General features: G+C 52.0%; 4 protein-coding genes across 4 annotated transcripts; 3 read left to right on the top strand and 1 right to left on the bottom strand.

The window, feature by feature from the left end:
* Window positions 1-474: 474 nt before the first annotated feature.
* Window positions 475-4323, bottom strand: UBXN10 (UBX domain protein 10). The gene is made up of 2 exons (XM_065649922.1): window positions 4266-4323; window positions 475-2560 (listed from the first exon to the last, which is right to left on the bottom strand). The coding sequence occupies exon 2, from the start codon at window positions 2543-2545 to the stop codon at window positions 1664-1666; it is 882 nt and encodes a 293-aa protein (XP_065505994.1). The 5' UTR covers window positions 2546-2560; window positions 4266-4323; the 3' UTR covers window positions 475-1663.
* Window positions 4324-7379: 3056 nt separating this feature from the next.
* Window positions 7380-9374, top strand: LOC135997451 (phospholipase A2, membrane associated-like). The gene is made up of 4 exons (XM_065650056.1): window positions 7380-7416; window positions 8224-8368; window positions 8609-8715; window positions 9229-9374. Exons 1-4 carry the CDS (start codon window positions 7380-7382, stop codon window positions 9372-9374), a joined length of 435 nt encoding a protein of 144 aa, XP_065506128.1.
* Window positions 9375-11357: 1983 nt separating this feature from the next.
* On the top strand, window positions 11358-12221 carry LOC135997452 (basic phospholipase A2 sphenotoxin subunit B-like). The gene is made up of 4 exons (XM_065650057.1): window positions 11358-11421; window positions 11664-11808; window positions 11914-12020; window positions 12097-12221. Exons 1-4 carry the CDS (start codon window positions 11382-11384, stop codon window positions 12219-12221), a joined length of 417 nt encoding a protein of 138 aa, XP_065506129.1. The 5' UTR covers window positions 11358-11381.
* Window positions 12222-12508: 287 nt separating this feature from the next.
* LOC135997450 (phospholipase A2 crotoxin basic chain-like) lies at window positions 12509-14614 on the top strand. Its single transcript, XM_065650055.1, has 5 exons — window positions 12509-12587; window positions 13054-13108; window positions 13271-13406; window positions 13851-13957; window positions 14085-14614. The coding sequence occupies exons 2-5, from the start codon at window positions 13069-13071 to the stop codon at window positions 14207-14209; spliced, it is 408 nt and encodes a 135-aa protein (XP_065506127.1). The 5' UTR covers window positions 12509-12587; window positions 13054-13068; the 3' UTR covers window positions 14210-14614.
* The last annotated feature ends 3064 nt before the right edge of the window (window positions 14615-17678 follow it).

The following is a 17678-nucleotide window of genomic DNA, read 5'->3' as shown; positions in this document are numbered from 1 at the left end:
CAATCTTGTATTGAATGCAGGATGGAGGTACAAGCTCCAGGAAGGCACGTGCAAGGTGGTGTGGGGGGCAGCTCACCATCCCCGAGGGATTTGCCATCCAATTACCAGCATTTCTCACTTAATAGGAGATGCGACAGCCAAGCCTCCAGTTCACAGAAATCATTTGAAGTTCAAGTTTTGGCCTAAAAGGTTTTTTATTGGTTGTGCTACCACACAGGAGGAAAACACTCAGAAATGGCGAAGTAACACAGTACACACAAAATCTGAAGGGAATTAACCACTTAACACTGAATGAAACACAGAAAACAGTTCCTGTTCCTGAAACGAAGTGAAATACTTTGCTCCCAGCGAGGTTTGATTAAAAACACCCATATTTTCTGGTGTCCTGGTCTCCCTGAAGACGTGCAAGTACCATCACCTGCAGCAGGAGGTAACGAGATTTCATCAGGGACAGTTTTTCTGAAGCCACTGGACGCTGAACACTTGCTGTAGAAGGAGATACTGCGCTCTCCATCAGCGCCGGCACCGGTTTTATACTGGTCTGACTTGGTTTGGCAGTTAAACTGAGGTTAAAATACGCTTGGGTTTAACTCAAAATTATTAACACTAGCTCAGCTCTGTGGCAAGTGTTGCATTTTTTGACCAGATTGACTTACTGCCTTTGAACCAGAAGAATCCCCATTAGAAACCTAGATTTTTTTTTTTAGCACAAGCACATTGTATTTATCAAAAACCTGCCCCTAACCAGCCATTTTTGAATGATGGTTTAGTAAAATATGGTTTACTGCCTGAGCCAATTCCTCAGTCAAATCCAATTAATTTTTTTTCCCTATTTACACTTGCTTTCTTGGACTAACTCATTTCAGTGTAAAGGTGTTAAATGGAAATATTTTGTAACATCCTGTCTTAACTATCCATCTATTCTTACCTATGGATCACACGAGCTGAATGAAAGAAAGAAAACTAAGCAGAAAATCCTGCTGCTCACCAACACAGCCAAAATAAGAACTATTTGTTCTTAAAAAGATGATGTAGTCATGCTTAAAAGCTGTGCTGAGGTTATTCCAGAAAGAGCTGAGCCATCACAGCTCTATTACCATCGATTTTACAATTTAATACTTCACAGTAATCCATTAATGTGTTATTACTCTTATTTCTAGATATTTTGGGGGTTTCATCTCCTTTTCAGTCACTCTCGAGAAGAAGATGCTTTAGGATGTTGATGACCTACTGAAGATGCTCCTCCAGAGTAGAACAGTTCCCTTTCTACCATCCCAAAAGGTGCCTCTGCATCTGGATTTGCTCTGGGAAGTGGCACCTCCATGAAATACAGACAAGGACAAGGCAAGAAGTCTCGGCAACTTCAGTTTTCAAAGAAGAAAATCAGCAATTTTCAAAAAATTTTTAAAAAAGGCCAAAGGTTGGTGGCGCTCAGGGAACATTTTGTGATGGCACATGTGAAAAAAGATGCAGTTTCTGTCGCAGGTATAAAGACCTGAAACACTATTTCAACACATATACACAAATCTGCTTCACAGGGAGTTTTTGGAAGATGGCAAGGCGAAGTCAGCCCAGAAAACATCAGAATTTCAGGTTTTTAGAAGAAGGAATACATCCTACTGAGCGGAACGGCCCAGAGCGGCATGGAGGCGTCTCCATGTGCCTAAAGATCGGCATCGTGCTGCTGTTTCTGTTGGATGCACAGCACGGATTTGTGGAGAATCCCACAGTCGTGGAGGGACCTGGTAAGGTCAGAGAAACTCCTTCGGGGCACCTCCATCGTTTCCACGCTGCAGCATTTGTATTTGGCCGCCGTTTTCTGTTCCGCCACGGCAAGGACAGTCTGGAGACTGTCAGTGGGCTTGAAATGATGTTCAAATCTCTGACTGCAGGGAGATCGAATAGCGAGCAACAAGCATGACTCTTTTTTCAGCGGCTCTTCCAAACTCAAAGCCGACATCGAAGGGCTCACTTGTCTCATTTTCCTTCCTGGATTTGCAAGGGGACACTGTGCACGTGAGCCTTCTTCATCAGGGCCATCGATTTCTGACATCACGCTGGCAGATCCTTGTTCTCCAGAAAGAGTTTTGACTTTTGGAGCGTCCTCCTGCCCCGAACTCACTTTCAGCCGGTCAATCTGTTCAGCTATGGCTTCCACGGCGCCACTCCCCACGCCTCTGCAGCCGATGGAGGGGAGCACCCTGTACTTGTTGAGGGAAGAGCAGCTCCGCAAAGGCACCTGCTGCAGGAGCCCTGGGATTTCCTCCGGAAACACCCGGCTGGCCAGGAATCCCCGTTTTGTGGACGATTCTCTCCGGCTGTTCGCTAATTCATGGGGAGCTGCTGGTGGTGGGGGAGGTGGCACTCGGTAAGGACAAGCTTCCACGCTCTGAGAGCAACTGAACCTTGGCCTCGTGCGTCCCTTGGCAGATTTTGGCCGGGTGACGTGCATGACGAGGGCGTTTGTCCACCAGAAAGCGGCTGTTGTGCTGGAAGGGAAGGAGCGGTGAGATGGTGGTAAGTTCAGAAGAGCCACTGTGGCCATTGCTTCTCAAGGCACCTGTGGACGGGGTAGCAGAGCGAAAAGTTACAGGAACTGGCCAAAAAGCTTCTAGAGAGTTTCATCTCCCTACAGCTCCCACATCTGTGCTCCACAACAGCTAATAATAGCAATAAATCTGGCGTATCGCTGTGTGGGCAGGCAGCGATCCTATGGTTCAGTAACGGCTGAGTCAGAGACAGTGGGATATGCGTATTTATAAGCGCTGGCTTTGTCAGGAATCGTTTAAAGCTGACCCAGAGCATCGGGAAGTTGCACCCTTCCCAACTTAAATAAACTTTTTGATGGAAGGAACAGAAACATTTTTTTATGTGAAGCTAGAAACTCAGTGAAAATGGGAGATAAGTGAACTTCAAAGCACAGAGCTGGCCCTTTTGTGGCTCCTGCAGTGAAAGGTTAAGTTCCCGTTGCAGACTTTTGGGTAAGACTGACTGTACTTCACTTTTTAAAAATCTCTGAAGACCTTTGAGATTGAATAAGGCTGATTCAATACAGAGAAACGCATTCTGGATTCTCCTGTGACCAAAAGCTGCATAACAGAGATCGGCATTAACCTCCATTAAAGATGAAGCCATATTCTGCTGTGTGCTCCCCAACTTAAGCTGGGTTCAGACCACTCGTGCTTTACCAGGACAAAACAGGCCAAACGCCCAGACCAACAGGTCACAGCCTCACAACAACATTTTGAAGAAATGCAACAGGGTCACGCACCTTCATTTCCTTTTCTGTGGTTTGTGTAGCAGGATTTGTCAAGGGGGTGGAAAAAGTCGATTTTTATCACTTGGCATTCTCTAGTAATAAAATCGGACTCGCCTGCTGCTCAACACCCCAAAACAAACAAGCAGAAGGGAACAGCAACTGTGGTTGTTCCACAACCTTTTGCCAGTGATGTTTCGATGTGCTCCTTAGCGCTTGGTTTCTCCTCCACCGCTGTGAAATGGAAACGTTCAGCAGCAAACCAAGGCGGTGCAAAGCCAAGGCAGAGTCCTGACAAAGCTGCTTGGAGACACAGTCACCTGTCCCTCTGTCAGAGCTACCAACAGGGACACGCTGCCCAAGTGACACACAGGAGTTTCCTGGGAGCCTGCGGGGGGGGGTGTGTGCCTGTCATGTGCTGCCCCTAACAAATAAACTCTAAGGCAACAAGCTGCAGTTGGGCACCCTCTGAAGAGGAATGTCCGAGCGCATCGGTGCACTTACCAGATATCACCAACAGTTCAAAGGGTAAAAAGCCCTAAACAACCAACCAGACGGATGCCATGGCAGAACTCACCTAAGCAAGAGTCTGTACTGCTGCAGCACGGTATATATTAGAGGTTTACCATGAGGAGCTGTTTTAAATACGGCACATTTATATTTGGGTTGGGATGGAGAACTGCAGTCAGGGAGGGCTGTGCTCGCAGGTGCCCCCAAACACAGTGACCCCAGGGCCTGAGAAGGCAGACACCCCAAACCCCTGACCCTACAGCACAGCCCTCAGTGCCACAGGCCGGCCCCAGCCCCACAGCTAAGCCTAGGCCTGGCCCCACAGCCAGGCCCTACTGCATAAACCCAACCCCGCAGCCAAGCCTAGACCCTATAACCCACCTCCACAGCCCCATAACCAGATCCTGGCCCCTCAGCCGGCCCTGGGCTCTACAACCCGGCGCGCACAGACAGCTCCAGACCCTCCGACCCAGCCTGGGCCCGGCCCGGCCTCCCTCACCTGCCGCCTCGGCCCGCCCGCGCCCGCCGGTCAACAGCGCCGCGTTGCCAAGGCGACCACCCCACTTCCGGTAGCGCGCCAGGCCCCGCCCCCGCAACCACCGAGACGAACTGGCCGGAGTGCCGCCCGTCGCGGTCCTCCAGCCGCCATGTGTCTGTCGGGTGGATGGGTTCGGGTTCTCCGGGGGACACAAGCGGGGCCGGGAGGGACGTACCTGGGCTGCAGTGTCCCCGTGCAGGCTCTGGTGTAGCGTCGGGCCTCGGTGGTGGCGCGGAGGCTTCATCCTGAGGGGCACAAGGAGAGGGGGGTGGCAGCGGGGTCACCTCCCCACCTGCTGCTCCTCGTACCGGGGTGTCCCCATGGCTCCCGCAGGAGCTCTTGTTCCCCCATCCCACTCAGAGGGAAAAATCACAGTCACCCCGCCTGAACACCAAAAGCCTTTCTTCTAGAGGCTGAAAGTTTAAATCTATGGAGTTAGTCCCTCTCCTGAGCAAAAGCAGCAGATTGGGAGCAAGGGGATTGGGTTCTAGCCCCCCATGACATGAGTTTGATGGCGGTGTGACTGAACAGCTTCACCTGAGTGCTGAATGGAATTACTTTGGTTGGAAAAGCCCCTTGAGATCATCGAGTCCAAGCGTTCCCCAGCCCTGGCACTGCCCCATGTCCTGAGAACCTCATGTCCGTCTGTCCAGCCCCTCCAGGGACGGTGACTCCAGCACTGCCCTGGGCAGCCTGTTCCAGTGCCCCACAGCCCTTTGGGGAAGAAATTGGTCCCCAGATCCAACCTCCACCTCCCCTGGCGCAACTTGAGGCCGTTTCCTCTGGTCCTGGCGCTTGTTCCTGGGGAGCAGAGCCCGACCCTTGGCACCCATCCCACCACCCGGACTATAAACCACCCCAAACCCAGCTCTGGCTGTGGGAACACCCCGCGTCACGCTGGCATTTCCATCTGTCCCTGTTAATCCCTTTTTAAACCCGCTCCTAGTTAACCAGCTGCTTCTCCCACTACAAGCTGCCCACCAAAGGCAGAAAGAAACAAGCCCATAAATAACTTCAGATAGCGTTTATCTACCATCAAATGAGGGATCCCCACCCTGCGGGCGGGGGAAGATCAAGGTGTTCCTGAGCACTAAAGAAGTCAGAAAATAGTGCGTATCAGCTCATCCCATCCGTGGGATGCTCAGATAAATCGCACGCGCTTTGCAGATCAAAGCACCCAGAGCATTTACATTTCAGCAAGACCCTGAACAAACAGATGAGTGGGTTGATCCCCTCTTTGTTTGCTCCGTAAAAAGGCTGAAAAGTTTCATATTTCCAACAGGGCAACAACTTCCAGGGGTGGTTTTTAAGCCCTGGGGTTTGTGGCTCGATTGTAGAGAGGGTTTAGCTTCATGTGCTTGCTCTACTGAGATTTTCCATGGAAAGGGAAGGCTTAAAATGAGGAGATTTGGTTAAAACCACCTGTAGATCACTGATTTGCATGATCCCAGCGCTCTGGTCTCTGTTTAGACCCCAGACAGCGTTTTTCACGCAGGTTTAGCTAAACTCTACAGCAAAACCCCAGGAGATTTGGGCCATTTTCCCCATCACGGCCATTGAACCCACCCCGAAGGTGCAGATAATCAACACTGCAATGGGGCGAATCTCCCATAATGGTATTTTTTTGTGGATGAGGTGGGAATTCCACAGCTTTACAAGCCAGGGAGGGGTTTGGGCATCGGCGTGATGCCCGTCAGTCGGCACCGCGGCGTTGCTCAATGGTTTCCCGGCACAGATGGCAAGCGAGTTGGCCACCTCACACACCCGAGGGAGGAGGCAGGCGAGCTGCTGCTCCCCATCCTTCCCTTCTCGGGCTTGGGTGGCTTTTTATTCCACTTGGCAGCAAGAAATAAATGGTTAGAGGGAAGAAAAGCCCTGGGACAAGTATCTTTGCAGCCCTGAAGGACAGCCGGGAGGTGATGTCCCTTCCAGCGAGTGGCTTTGCTGCTCTTGAGAAATTAAAGAAATTATTTTTTGCCTTGAATACAGAAGCCTTAGCCATTTTCTTACAATCCCCCTCCCCAAAAATTCACTTCCCTAGAATTGTGGTTAATCAACGAGGGAGGAGCCCTGCACGCCTGCCATCCCTTGTATTTCTGTGTTTGCTCTTGGTTTTGCAGGGCTGATAGCACCTTTTGTTTCTTATCTCCTCCGGTTTTCTGCCTCCCTTGTGCCTTTGTATCATGTCTCAGGTATGGTGATTAAATAAAACCGTATTCCAAAAGCATTCTGAGTCAGGTTTCCATGGCATTTCCAGCCTTGTCTGCTAATAATTTAATTTCGCAGACCCCTTGCACACATACCCCAGGGTCTCCTGAGCCCTGAGGGGAAACTACGGACCCACAAAATGTGACCATGGTGTTTGCCATCTTCCCTTTTTCTCCGCTTGCCGTTCGGCGTGGATGGATTTGGACACACCGTGGATTTGGGGGTAAAATTGCAAGGGAAAGACCCAAGAGAAGCCACCTCTGAGCTTGCAGGGCTTAGGTTGGCAAATCCAAGAACCCACTCGAGATATCACCACGGCCAAAGTGTCACCTCTGCAGCTGGAACAAGGATGCAACAACCTCTGGGATGCCAACTCTGCATCTCCTGGGCATAAACAGCTTTTTGTTTCTAGTGAAGGATGGAATCTTCACCACAGGGCCCACAGCCAGACCCACTCGGCAACAAACGGCCCCCCCAGTGCAGATAGAGGAGGGGGTGGATCTCGCCATCGATATAAAGCCACCTCACTACGCCGGCAGTTTCAGAGCTGCCGAGTCCAGGCGGGGTAAGTAGAGGGGGGATTTTATTGCCCTGTTGTTTCATCAAACAGCTGGGGGGGTGGGTGGGGGAAGACAAAGCTTCTCCATGGGCAGGACAAGCACTGGGTCCCTGTACACATCCCTGCCATGTGCCGCATCCCGAAACCGGAGTCAAAAGACATCAGCTGTGTGCACGGTGATACCTTCACAGTGCTGCGTATCCTCGGTGACACCAATGTCACCCTGCGGGTGTGGGGACAGAGTCTGCCGTGCCCCTGGGTGCTGCTCATCACCCACCGCTGTTTCCTCCTCCAGGACCAGTCCGAGGATGAAGAATCTCCTCTTTGCCGTGCTCTTGGCTTGCGGTAAGTGCCCGGTTTCACTGGGCCAGTCCAAGATCTTGTCTGTGTGGCAAAAAAAAACGTACAAACCCGGAGCCTTTGTGCACAATCCAGATTTTTGTTTGAATCTGGAGTTTTCTATTGCTCCGTATAGCGCTGCTCTAGTCCGGGAGGTCTTCATGATCCATAGTTATTTATTATTTCAGGCTAGACGTGAGGAGGAAATTGTTGCCGCTGAGGGTGGTGGGAGCCTGGCCCAGGGTGGCCAGAGAGGTGGTGGCTGAACCATCCCTGGAGACATCCCAGGCCAGGCTGGACGGGGCTCTGAGCAACCTGAGCTGGTGCAGATGTCCCTGCTCATGGACTGGATGAGCTGGGAAGGTCCCTTCAACTCAAACCATTCTGTGATTCTATGATTCTGTGGTTCTATGATTCTATTTTAAGAGGCCCTGGAGCGTGTTGTCACCTGTTTTCCTGCCTGTGCTGAGCCCAGGGCTGATCCTGGCAACGTGGCATTGCCGGTTGCGGGATGCATAAGCGGCACAGCTTGCTCAGAGAGCAATAATATCTCCTGCCGGAGCAAATCAGGCAGCTGCAGGAACCAGACATAATCCTGAGGAGGTTTTTCGGGGCTTCTCATGGTTCGCATGCCTGAAAATGCATATTTCCAGTAACACAAGGCTTATTTAATTCCTCTGCTTGCTGCGAGGTTGGTTGCTCAATGATCTTAAAGGTCTTTTCCAACCAAAAATGACTCTATCATTCTATGGCAATGCTGCCTGCCTCCTCATGCCACTCAGGCACCATTTCCGTCCGTCTGTCCCTCTGCAGGGCTGGCACCGGCTTGCGGCAGCGTTTTAGAGCTGGAGCGGATGATCCAGGCAACGACGGGGAGAAGCGCCCTGCTCACCTACAGCTGGTACGGGTGTTTCTGTGGCATCGGGGGCAGAGGGACCCCAGTGGACTCCACCGACCAGTGAGTACCTGGAACAGCATCACCACACGCCGCCTCAGCACGTGGGAGTCCCTAGAAAGCTCCCTGTGGCATATCTGTGCTCTGACAGGGGCTTTTGCACCATTCCCCAGCCACATCTTGCTACTGCCTTGTCCTGCTCTCCTCCTGCTCACCTTAAATTTGAGGCTGGACCTTCCTTTACCTTCCAAGCATGGTGAGGAGGGGCTGGGGGGCAGCAGTTTGAGATATTCCCCCCCTCAGGTGCTGCCATGCCCACGACTGCTGCTATAGGAAGCTGCGAGAGGGCAAGTGCAGCCCCCTGATAACCCCCTACCACTTCAACGTCACTGATGGGGACATTGTCTGCGGTGAGTACCACTGAGCGAAGGTCCCACAGACCCCATGGGGATGAAATCAGCCTGATGCCTCTCGGGTGCATAAGGGGGGACACAGTGTATGATAAATAAATGGGCATTGCAAGGGATCATAGAATCATTTTGGCTGGAAAAGCCCCTCAAGACCATCGAGTCCAACTGTTCCCCCACCCCTGGCACTACCCCATGTCCTGAGAACCTCATCTCCGTCTGTTCAACCCTCCAGGGATGGTGACTCCACCACTGCCCTGGGCAGCCTGTTCCAATGCCCGACAGCCCTTTGGGGAAGAAATTGTTCCCCAGATCCAACCTCAACCTCCTCTGATGCAACTTGAGGCCGTTTCCTCTCGTCCTGTCACTTATCATCACTCCAGGATGAGCACCAGGGCACGTTTCTTGATGTCCTTCCCCCAGGCAGCTCCAGGGATAAGGGGTGCTCCAAGGGGACCCCGACACCAATGCCAGCTGGGAAAGCCACCACAAAGCTCTGTGTTTTCCCCCCTGCAGGTACCGAGCAGAGCTGGTGCAAGAGAGAGACCTGCCTGTGCGACAAGGTGGTGGCTTCGTGCTTCGCCAGCGCTTTGCCGTCCTACAATAATTCCTACCGCTTCTATTTCAAGCTGAAATGCCAAGGAAGCTCGCTCCAGTGCTGAGGAGAAGAAATCTGCACCCGTTTGCAGGTTTTGACTGGGTTTTCCCCATTGCTATGGCAAGAAAAGCCTAACGTGGGGGCTGAGCAGAGCCGGAGCCAACAAGGCTCCTGGCAAGGTGATGCTCAGGGTGAGGAAGGGCGCGCACACATTAGGGGTGGAGATCCCCCAGTTCCCAGGAAGACACGTCAACTCCCATTTTTTTTGATCTGTTCCTCCTCTCTCTCCTCTCCTGATTTCATTTCCCAGGAAACATAATTAAATAAAAGTTATTTGAAATGATTCTCCATGGTGCTTTTCTGTACCAGCCACCGAGACTGAGGCACTGCAATGGCGGCACTGCCGAATTTGGGGAGCACTTTTGTATCCCACACCAGCTGCCTGACACCCCAATATTTTCAAAATCCTGCCAGCAGCCCAAAAAAGGTGAAGATCTGACAGCGGCTTTAATTCAGAGCCAGTTATTTACTCCTTCCCTGGCCAGCTTTATCCCACCGTGGAGCGATAGTGCTGTTTGCTATGGGGGAGCATCAAGAAATGGGGACAAGTAAATTCCACCATGTAAAACTCCCCGGGGCTCGTCAACAAAATTATTCCTCAGGAATGAGCCCTGATGGCAGTTGAGTTTTTTGGCTTCTCCCAACACTCCTTTCCCCTTTCTGAACTGACTCCCAGAGCTAAAACACAGCAGTGCCTTCAGGCGCAGGTGAGATACACCCAATAAGTGTTTTTCACATGAAAAATGGAGGTGGAAAAACATGGGAAGTTATTTGAGACTCTCCTCCGACACATTAAATTGGTGGGTAAAATTAAGGCTAAAGAATAGTTATCTGTCTGCAGAGGAGGGACGTTTTCAAGACTTCATCCATCCCAAGGTGGACGCTAATTTAGGAGGGCAGTTAAGCTGGTGACTAAATGGTTTCTCATCTAAGGGCTGAGTTCTGCATAGGGGCTGCAATGAGGAAGCAGAAAAATCATACAGAGAGGAGTTGCATTCATCACAAAACATCCATTTTAGTTCAATCTCCTCTCACGGTTGGTGAGCGTTTAATCATCCAATATCTGCGTAACCCTGTGTTTCTGGGAACTGCACATTTAGGGATGCTTTTATTGTTATCCATATATTTTTTTCCCAAAAAAACTGATAACTTGCTCTGAATCACCTTTGCAGTGTGTCAGAAGGACAGTTCCCAAATTGTGCAACCCCTCAAAAACCCCAAACCCAACTCAATCGCAGCTGCCAGGGCGCAAAAGCTGAATCAGGGTAATTATTTCCCCCCGATATGGCATTGTGGTGCTGGGGAGAGCAGAGAAAAAGGCCCTGGGGCATCTCCAGCCAGAGGCAGAACACGCTGGGTTCCTCCCCAGGCTGGAAATGACGTCGCTTTGCCAGCTCATCCCTCCCAGTACCAACCCCCGTGTGTGGGGTACAGAGCTGGAAATTCAGGGGGATTTCTTGCATTCCTGTAAAGGGGAAGGACAGCGCCTTCTCCTTTGCAAAAAAGCCCAATCAGCAAGATGTGGGTGAGACGAGCATCCGAGCAAACCCGATATAAAGGCAGCCCTGCCCGCTGCAGGGCCCTGCGAGCGAGCGGCGGCTTTCCCAAGGTACGTGGGGCTGGAGGAACAATTTTCCTCTCTTTCCTCCTTTAACCAAAGATAAAAAAAGCCAGAGCACAAGCAGGGAGCAAAGTCCATGCCGGGAAAGCCACAGCAAGGGAGAACTTATCCAAGATGCCAGCCCAGAGGCAAAGCAACGGGATGCAGCTGTCATTCCTCCACCTTTTCCTCCTTTCCCTTCATTTTGCCTTTTTCCCACCCTTCCACCATCCGATTCCCATCGCTCCACACCCCCAACGCAGCGGCGCTTTGTGCCAAAGCGATGGTGACGGGGTCATCCTTGTCCCCCTGATCTCTGTCCCCAAAAGGGAGGGGAAGTAAAAAGGAAAGTGGTTGATATAATGGGGAAATTACACAAGTTTGGTTTCCTCTCCCAGGGCCATCGAGAAGATGAACTCTCTCCTCGCCTTCGCTGTGCTGTTTGCTTGGGGTAAGTGTCCTTGCTCACACCCGTCCATGGGAATTAGGACCAAATTGGTGATTTCTTAGTATTTCCTCATGACCACCTCTCCGAAACATGCAACAACTCTCCTGCGCTGAGCCAGGGATATGATTCCTCTCTGTTGCATCTACTCATTTTTAAGACATTACCGGCCTGATACCAATCTGGGGGATGCAGGGATGCTGCCGGGGGGTGGGTGTCAGCATCAGCTCCCCCAATGTCCCCCCCAGACTTGTCCCCATCTCACGGGAGCCTCTGGGACCTGCACAAGATGATCACGAAGGTGACGGGGAAAAACGCTTTGCTGCATTACTCCTCCTACGGCTGCTACTGCGGCATTGGGGGCAAAGGGAAGCCCAAGGATGCCACAGACAGGTAAATGCCCATTAAAAAATCTCCCTGATCAAACACATCCTTGCACAGCTTCAAATTTGGGGGTAAAAAAATACCCAAGCCCCAAAGCCTCAAGCTCCCACGCAGATGCTGCCAACTGCACGATACCTGCTACAACAACCTCAAGGACTTCAGCTGCAATGCCAAGATGCAGGGATACAGCTACGGCTGGCACGGCGGCAGCCCCTCCTGTGGTGAGTAAAACCCTGGAAAAGGGGTGTCACCCCTTCTGAAAGCTGGGGGTGACCCTTGGCTCCCCTCTTCTTGCAGGGGGGGGCTCCTGGTGTGCCCGGCTCTCCTGCGAGTGCGACCGCAGCCTGGCCCTCTGCCTGAAGCGGAGTAGTGGGAGCTACAGAAAACATTATCGCTTCTACCTCAAATTCCAATGCCAGTGATGGGAGCCGGGATGTGGGGCTGGAGCACACGCATGGGTTCTGCATCCGCATCGCCCCACGTCCCTGCCTGCATGGAACACATTAGAGCTGTGAATTTAATAAACGTGAAAATAAACACTGTGTTTAAACCAGCCCGGTCCTCTGTGAGCTGCTGCTGGGCAGAGAGAGAAATCCCTGTAAAAACATCGTCCTCCCCAAACTTTGCAAAAAACTGCGTCACTCCGGGCTGCAGCCCACGGGGGTTTGACTGGTGAGGGAAGGGGCGTAGCACAAAGTGTTTTTTTGGGACAGGCGAGTCATTTCAGAGCTTCCAGTTCCGAGCCCACGGGCTGGACACGGAGGAAGTGGAGCCGGAGCGATTCCCCGGTGAGTGACTCCCACCCTCACCCCGCTGCTGCCGTGGGGCGGCTGCATTTCTGCGCGGAAACAAAAATACAGCAGGGGGGATACTGGGGGGAGGCAGCAAGCGTGCTGCTTTCTGCTGTTTGCCACAAAATGTCGTTGCTTTCAGGGAAAAACTGGGCTGGGAAGTTGCAGCCCCAGGGATATAGTGGCACTGCTGCTGCAAAGTGATGCTCTGGGTGCCCAAAGCAGTGGGATGGGAGGTGGGAGATGCTTGGGGGGTGCGAGATGCTTGGGGGGTGGGAGAGCTTCAGAATGCGTTTGCTTTTGGCCAAGAGGCAGCAAGATAGATGGAAGGGAGCGTGGCTGCCTGCCTCCCTCCAAATTTTGGGGGATTTGACCTGAATTTCAAACAGACAAGGTTTGTAAGGCAGCGCCTGTCAACCGGACACACTGTCTGGCTGATCCTACCCTCTGTTTCTCCTCCCAGGGGGGCAAGAGGAAGATGAAGGTCCTGCTGATGCTGGCGGTGCTGTTTGCCTGCAGTAAGTGCAGCCCCACACTGACGTGGGGACCATCCCTGAACTCCCCAGCACTCCATGGGGAGACTCCCAGCAAAGCCCTCCTCTCCCACGGGCCTTGTTTCTGCATATAACTTGAAAAAACAAACAAAGAAAAAAAAAAATCACATTTTCTGGTCACTCCAGGTGTGTTCACAGCTCATGGGAAGCACCCACGCGCATTCGCGCCAGGACTCGAGGGAAGCACCGTTGGAAATCTGAGCGCCCACGGCTGCTACTCGGGATGGGGCAGTGGTGGCATGTCAAGGGCTTCGATGGACCGGTACGGGCAATGCTGCTTGGGATGGCTAACGCTGGCCCCGGGATGGCTAACGGGGTAACCCTGGGCATTGTGAGCAACCCCAGCAGCATCCTCCAAAGCTTTGCAAAATGCAGAGCTGGCGATGGGCAGCGACAAGAACAGAACAGGTTTTAGGGAAGAGGAGACAGTGTTCACCCCAAATTCCAGCCCTGTAGTTGGTAGGGTCATGCCAGTGACAACCAGCTGAAGTCAACGGGGTGGCAGCAGAGAGAGGGTGGGAACAAGGGCTCTGGGCAGGGGCTGTGTGGGGAAGCAGATAAGTTTGTTGTGGGAACGGGCTGGAAAAGAGCAGCTTCAGGGTGATTTACAGCAGGAGGAGGATGCAAACGCAGAGCCAGTTTCAGGAAAGTTGGAAGCAGCTGATGCTGTGTTTCGGGTAAGGCCAGGCTTTTCTTCTTCTCACAGGTGCTGCCGGCTCCGCGCCTGCTGCTATGCCAGGCTGGCGGCACGGCGATGCCGCCTAGGACCCATCCAGCCCTCCGTGACATTCCGGGCAGGAATCCCCACCTGCAGTGAGTCCTCGCAGCTGCAGTTCCAAAGCCTCCTTCCAAACCATCTCCTTCCTTTGCAGTGCCCTTTTTTTCGGGGCAGCACTCCAGAGATCTTCCCAAAAAGGTCTCAGACACATTTTCTCTGCAGGGTCGGGGACCTGGTGCCAGCGAGGTGCCTGCAGATGCGAGCGGGCCGCCTGGGTCTGCCGCATGCGGAGCCGGGCGCTGCCCCGGCGTCCCGGCAAGTGCCGGGGACGAGCCGGGAAATGTTGAAGCAAAAAGGATCTTTGCAAAACCACCTCCAGGCTGATAAGCAAAGGGCCGGCGCCAGGAGCGTTTCCCAACCCTGGCGGGTCTCCTCCTCGGGGCTTTTTTGGCTTTGACATGAGGACAACAAGCCTCTGGTGAAGTTGCGTCATTATACACTGGATCCGAGGAGGGGGAGCAGCACAGATGCGATATTTCAGCGCAGAAAAACAAGGGAGGGGTGGACACCTGTGCCTTGTCCCGGCGAAGGGCGAGATGGAAACCAGCATCAGCCTCTTCGCTGACACTCGTTTCCCCTTGGCTCAAGCTCCTGGTGCAGCCTCTCGGCTCCCTCTGCTTTTTGCTTCACGCCAGATTCTCTTCTCTTGCTCCCAAATAAAACCAGAGAGCGCAAAACATCGTGTGATGTGACTCAGCCCAGCGACCACCCCTTGCAGCCGGTGAGAAGCTAAGCTCTTAGCTAGGTTTCCCATTGAAATACCCAGAAAGAAATGACACCTGAGAGGTGGTGCATCTCCCATCGATAGGCATTTGCACCCCTGAACTGCCCCTTGCTCACCCCCGAGCCTTCAGGCTCCAAAAATCTGCAGTTTTTCCAAGATAGAGGAATCGAAGCCGGTGCAAAGGGCTGCGGGTGGGTGCGATGCTGAGGGAGGGCCGGGCGCAGGCAAGATTTGCTGCAACGGGGTGGCCGGGAGCTCGCTCTTGCCTCACACCCATTGCAGAGCAAAACAGATTTCTCACCAGAAAAGAATGTTTTGGCTTAATTCTGCAAAAAACCCGAGCATGTCCCTGAGGAAAAGACAGTTCGGGCTGTGGCTGCTTCACCCCCAACCACTGCAGCATCCCCATGGCGCAGGTTTTCTGCCCTGCAGATGAATTCAGCAGAGCGGACCCCCAGGAGCTCTCAGGGCCGCAAACCTCTATATTTCAGCAATGAAATATAGAAACAGAAACAGCAACAAAACACTATTTGCCCGAGAGCTGATGCAGCTGTAATTCCCACCTTGCCTTGCCCCAAAGCTGAAGTCAACAGCACCAGGAAATATCCCTTAAATCAGAAACGCTTCCCTCCGGCTATAACCCAGGCATCGAGCAGCAGCCCCTTGCCCAACAGCTGCCGTTTGCAAAGCATAAATCAAGGATTAAATCCTCGCCGAGATGGGAGAGATCACACATGCATATTGCGAGGCCAGGATGCACTGAAACACACTCTCCCTATTTAAATTCTGTGTGAATTTTATCTATTTCTTTTTTCTGCTTGGACATGTGGTTGTATGAATACATTTATCCAGAGCTCCAAGTGCTGATGTGTTGGCTCAGACACCGCACCCCCTCAGTGCGTCGCAATAAATTGGGCTGCAAAAGTTGTGTTTTGCATACGGCGAAAGAGAAACAAAATCCACATCCTTCCAGGAGGCGTTCGGCTTGAGGGGGATCTCTTTTTTCTCGTTTGGAGAAGGGCTATGGCAAAACTTCCCACCAGTAGAGGAGTTGGGGTGGAGGGTCTTTCACCTGAAAGCTCAGCCAGTTTGACGCACAAAAATATACCTTATTCCCCAGGGATAAAAGCTGGCTGCAGACTCAGAAAATCGTGAATTATGGCAAGCATCGGTTCAGCTAATTAACTCACTGTTGTCCCAGGAGTTTATTTAAATTAGCCTAGAGAGGTGATGAGGCAAATGGCACATGCCAGAAGGGGGAAGATATTTTGCTGAGGCCCTGACCTGGGTTCGCTTTTCTCACCATCTCTCGGATTTCCACACAAGCCGCATCCTTGTTCCCTGCCTCAGTTTCCCTCTCAGTGCTGGGGGGATTTCCTCCCCCTGGTTTGGTGCCTGCCCATGCTGGGGTTCCCCACAAAGCGCTGGCAATCTCTGCCAGGAAAAAACTGCTAAAATGATTGTTTGGCATCACCTACTTAATTAGAGATTCTCTCCTATGGAGGCCAAATACTGAGGGTTTGAGGTGACCCTCCCATCTCAGATGGGGACTTGGCAATGCTGCAACAATTTCACTGCTGTTTCAGGGCAAGTGGATCAAAACAAAGCCCTTCCCTGTGATCAAAGCAGATAATTATACATACATAGATAAAGGAAATTAAACAGTCCCTCCAGGGCCACAGGTGGTTCTTGGCCAAGTAGCTCAACACACCAGAGGTAAGACGGCCACCCCAGACATCCAAAACTCAATGCGGGGGCTGTGTACGACAGCAGGGATGACCCAAAAGACATCCCCTGGCTCTCACATTCTTTGCCTTGCTCCATCCCCCCAAATTTTCTTCCAGGATCTGGGATTTTGTGTGAAAGACGGAGCTGCAAGTGTGACAGGCGGGCGGCAGAATGCTTCCAAAGAACAGCCAGAACCTACCACAAATCCTACACAAATTACCCCAACTTTCTGTGTGGGGGCTCAACTCCCTCCTGCTAGACACACCAGGCTCAAAACCCGACCGAAATGGTCCAAACTGGGGGGTTTTTTTGCCTTCCCTGCGGGCAGGTGGGGCACAACATGGCCTCCCGCGCTGAAAAGGCGTCTGGTGCCTTTCCCCAGAGCCCGCCAGGCTTCAGGCCAGTGTACACGAACAGCCTGCTCCCCACAACTAAATAAATCATAAAAGTAAGGTAATCCCTCCAAATAAAAAATAATTTTCAAAGGTAATTTGTAAAGCACATTGGGTATCGTGTTCACATTTTCGGAACCGATGGTGGGAGGGGTAGGAGACAACATGGAGCTTCAGGCTGATTTTCTGAAGTAAATATTTATGCATGCACTGAGTTTTGCATCTTTTTCTTAAAAAACATATACCAGAAGTGACATTTGAGCAGCCAATCAGTGAATCTTAAGCAGTTCAAAGGGGGGAAAAAAAAAATATCAACAGAAACAGCAAGCAGCTGCTGCATCCCAACCCAGGCTCCAAACCCAGCTCCCTCAGGGAGCTCGGCCACAACACAGCCTCATCCCACTCCTAATGACGATTTAAGCAATTAAGACTCACTAAAGCAGTGGGGGAACGTGGCGATGGTGTTCTCCGGGGGTTGGGGTGGCTCTTTTTGGCATCACGTCTCCAGCAGGTCCTCGGGCAGGTCTCCTCAGGCCGCAGCTCCTGCAGCCACTTCATCCCTCTCCACAGCTGCACCCAATCCTAATTAGGCCTAACGAGCAGGCCCAGCTGCCCCCACACCTCAGCCTCCACAGAGGCACCACTGGAAATGTTTTTTGCACACCTTCAGAGCAGGGAGTCCAAAAACAAAGGTGTTTTAAAGGGACTTTCTTCAAGTTTCACTTCAGCGTTGAGGGCTCCTGCCTGACTCCATTCAGCACATCACCATGAGCAACATCCCTACTTGTTCCCCTTCCTCGCGCTTCCTACAGTAAATGTGGTGTCTTTATAACTCTAAAACACTAATTTCTCCTTTTACTTGTATTCTGGTGCCGCTCAAGGGCTTTGGGATGAGAGAGCAGAGAGGAAAAC

Source organism: Caloenas nicobarica, chromosome 22, assembly GCF_036013445.1.
Source record: "Caloenas nicobarica isolate bCalNic1 chromosome 22, bCalNic1.hap1, whole genome shotgun sequence".
Lineage (NCBI taxonomy): Eukaryota > Metazoa > Chordata > Aves > Columbiformes > Columbidae > Caloenas > Caloenas nicobarica.
The sequence above is the reverse complement of the archived record's forward strand: the minus strand, read 5'-3'. Positions and strand labels throughout refer to the sequence as shown.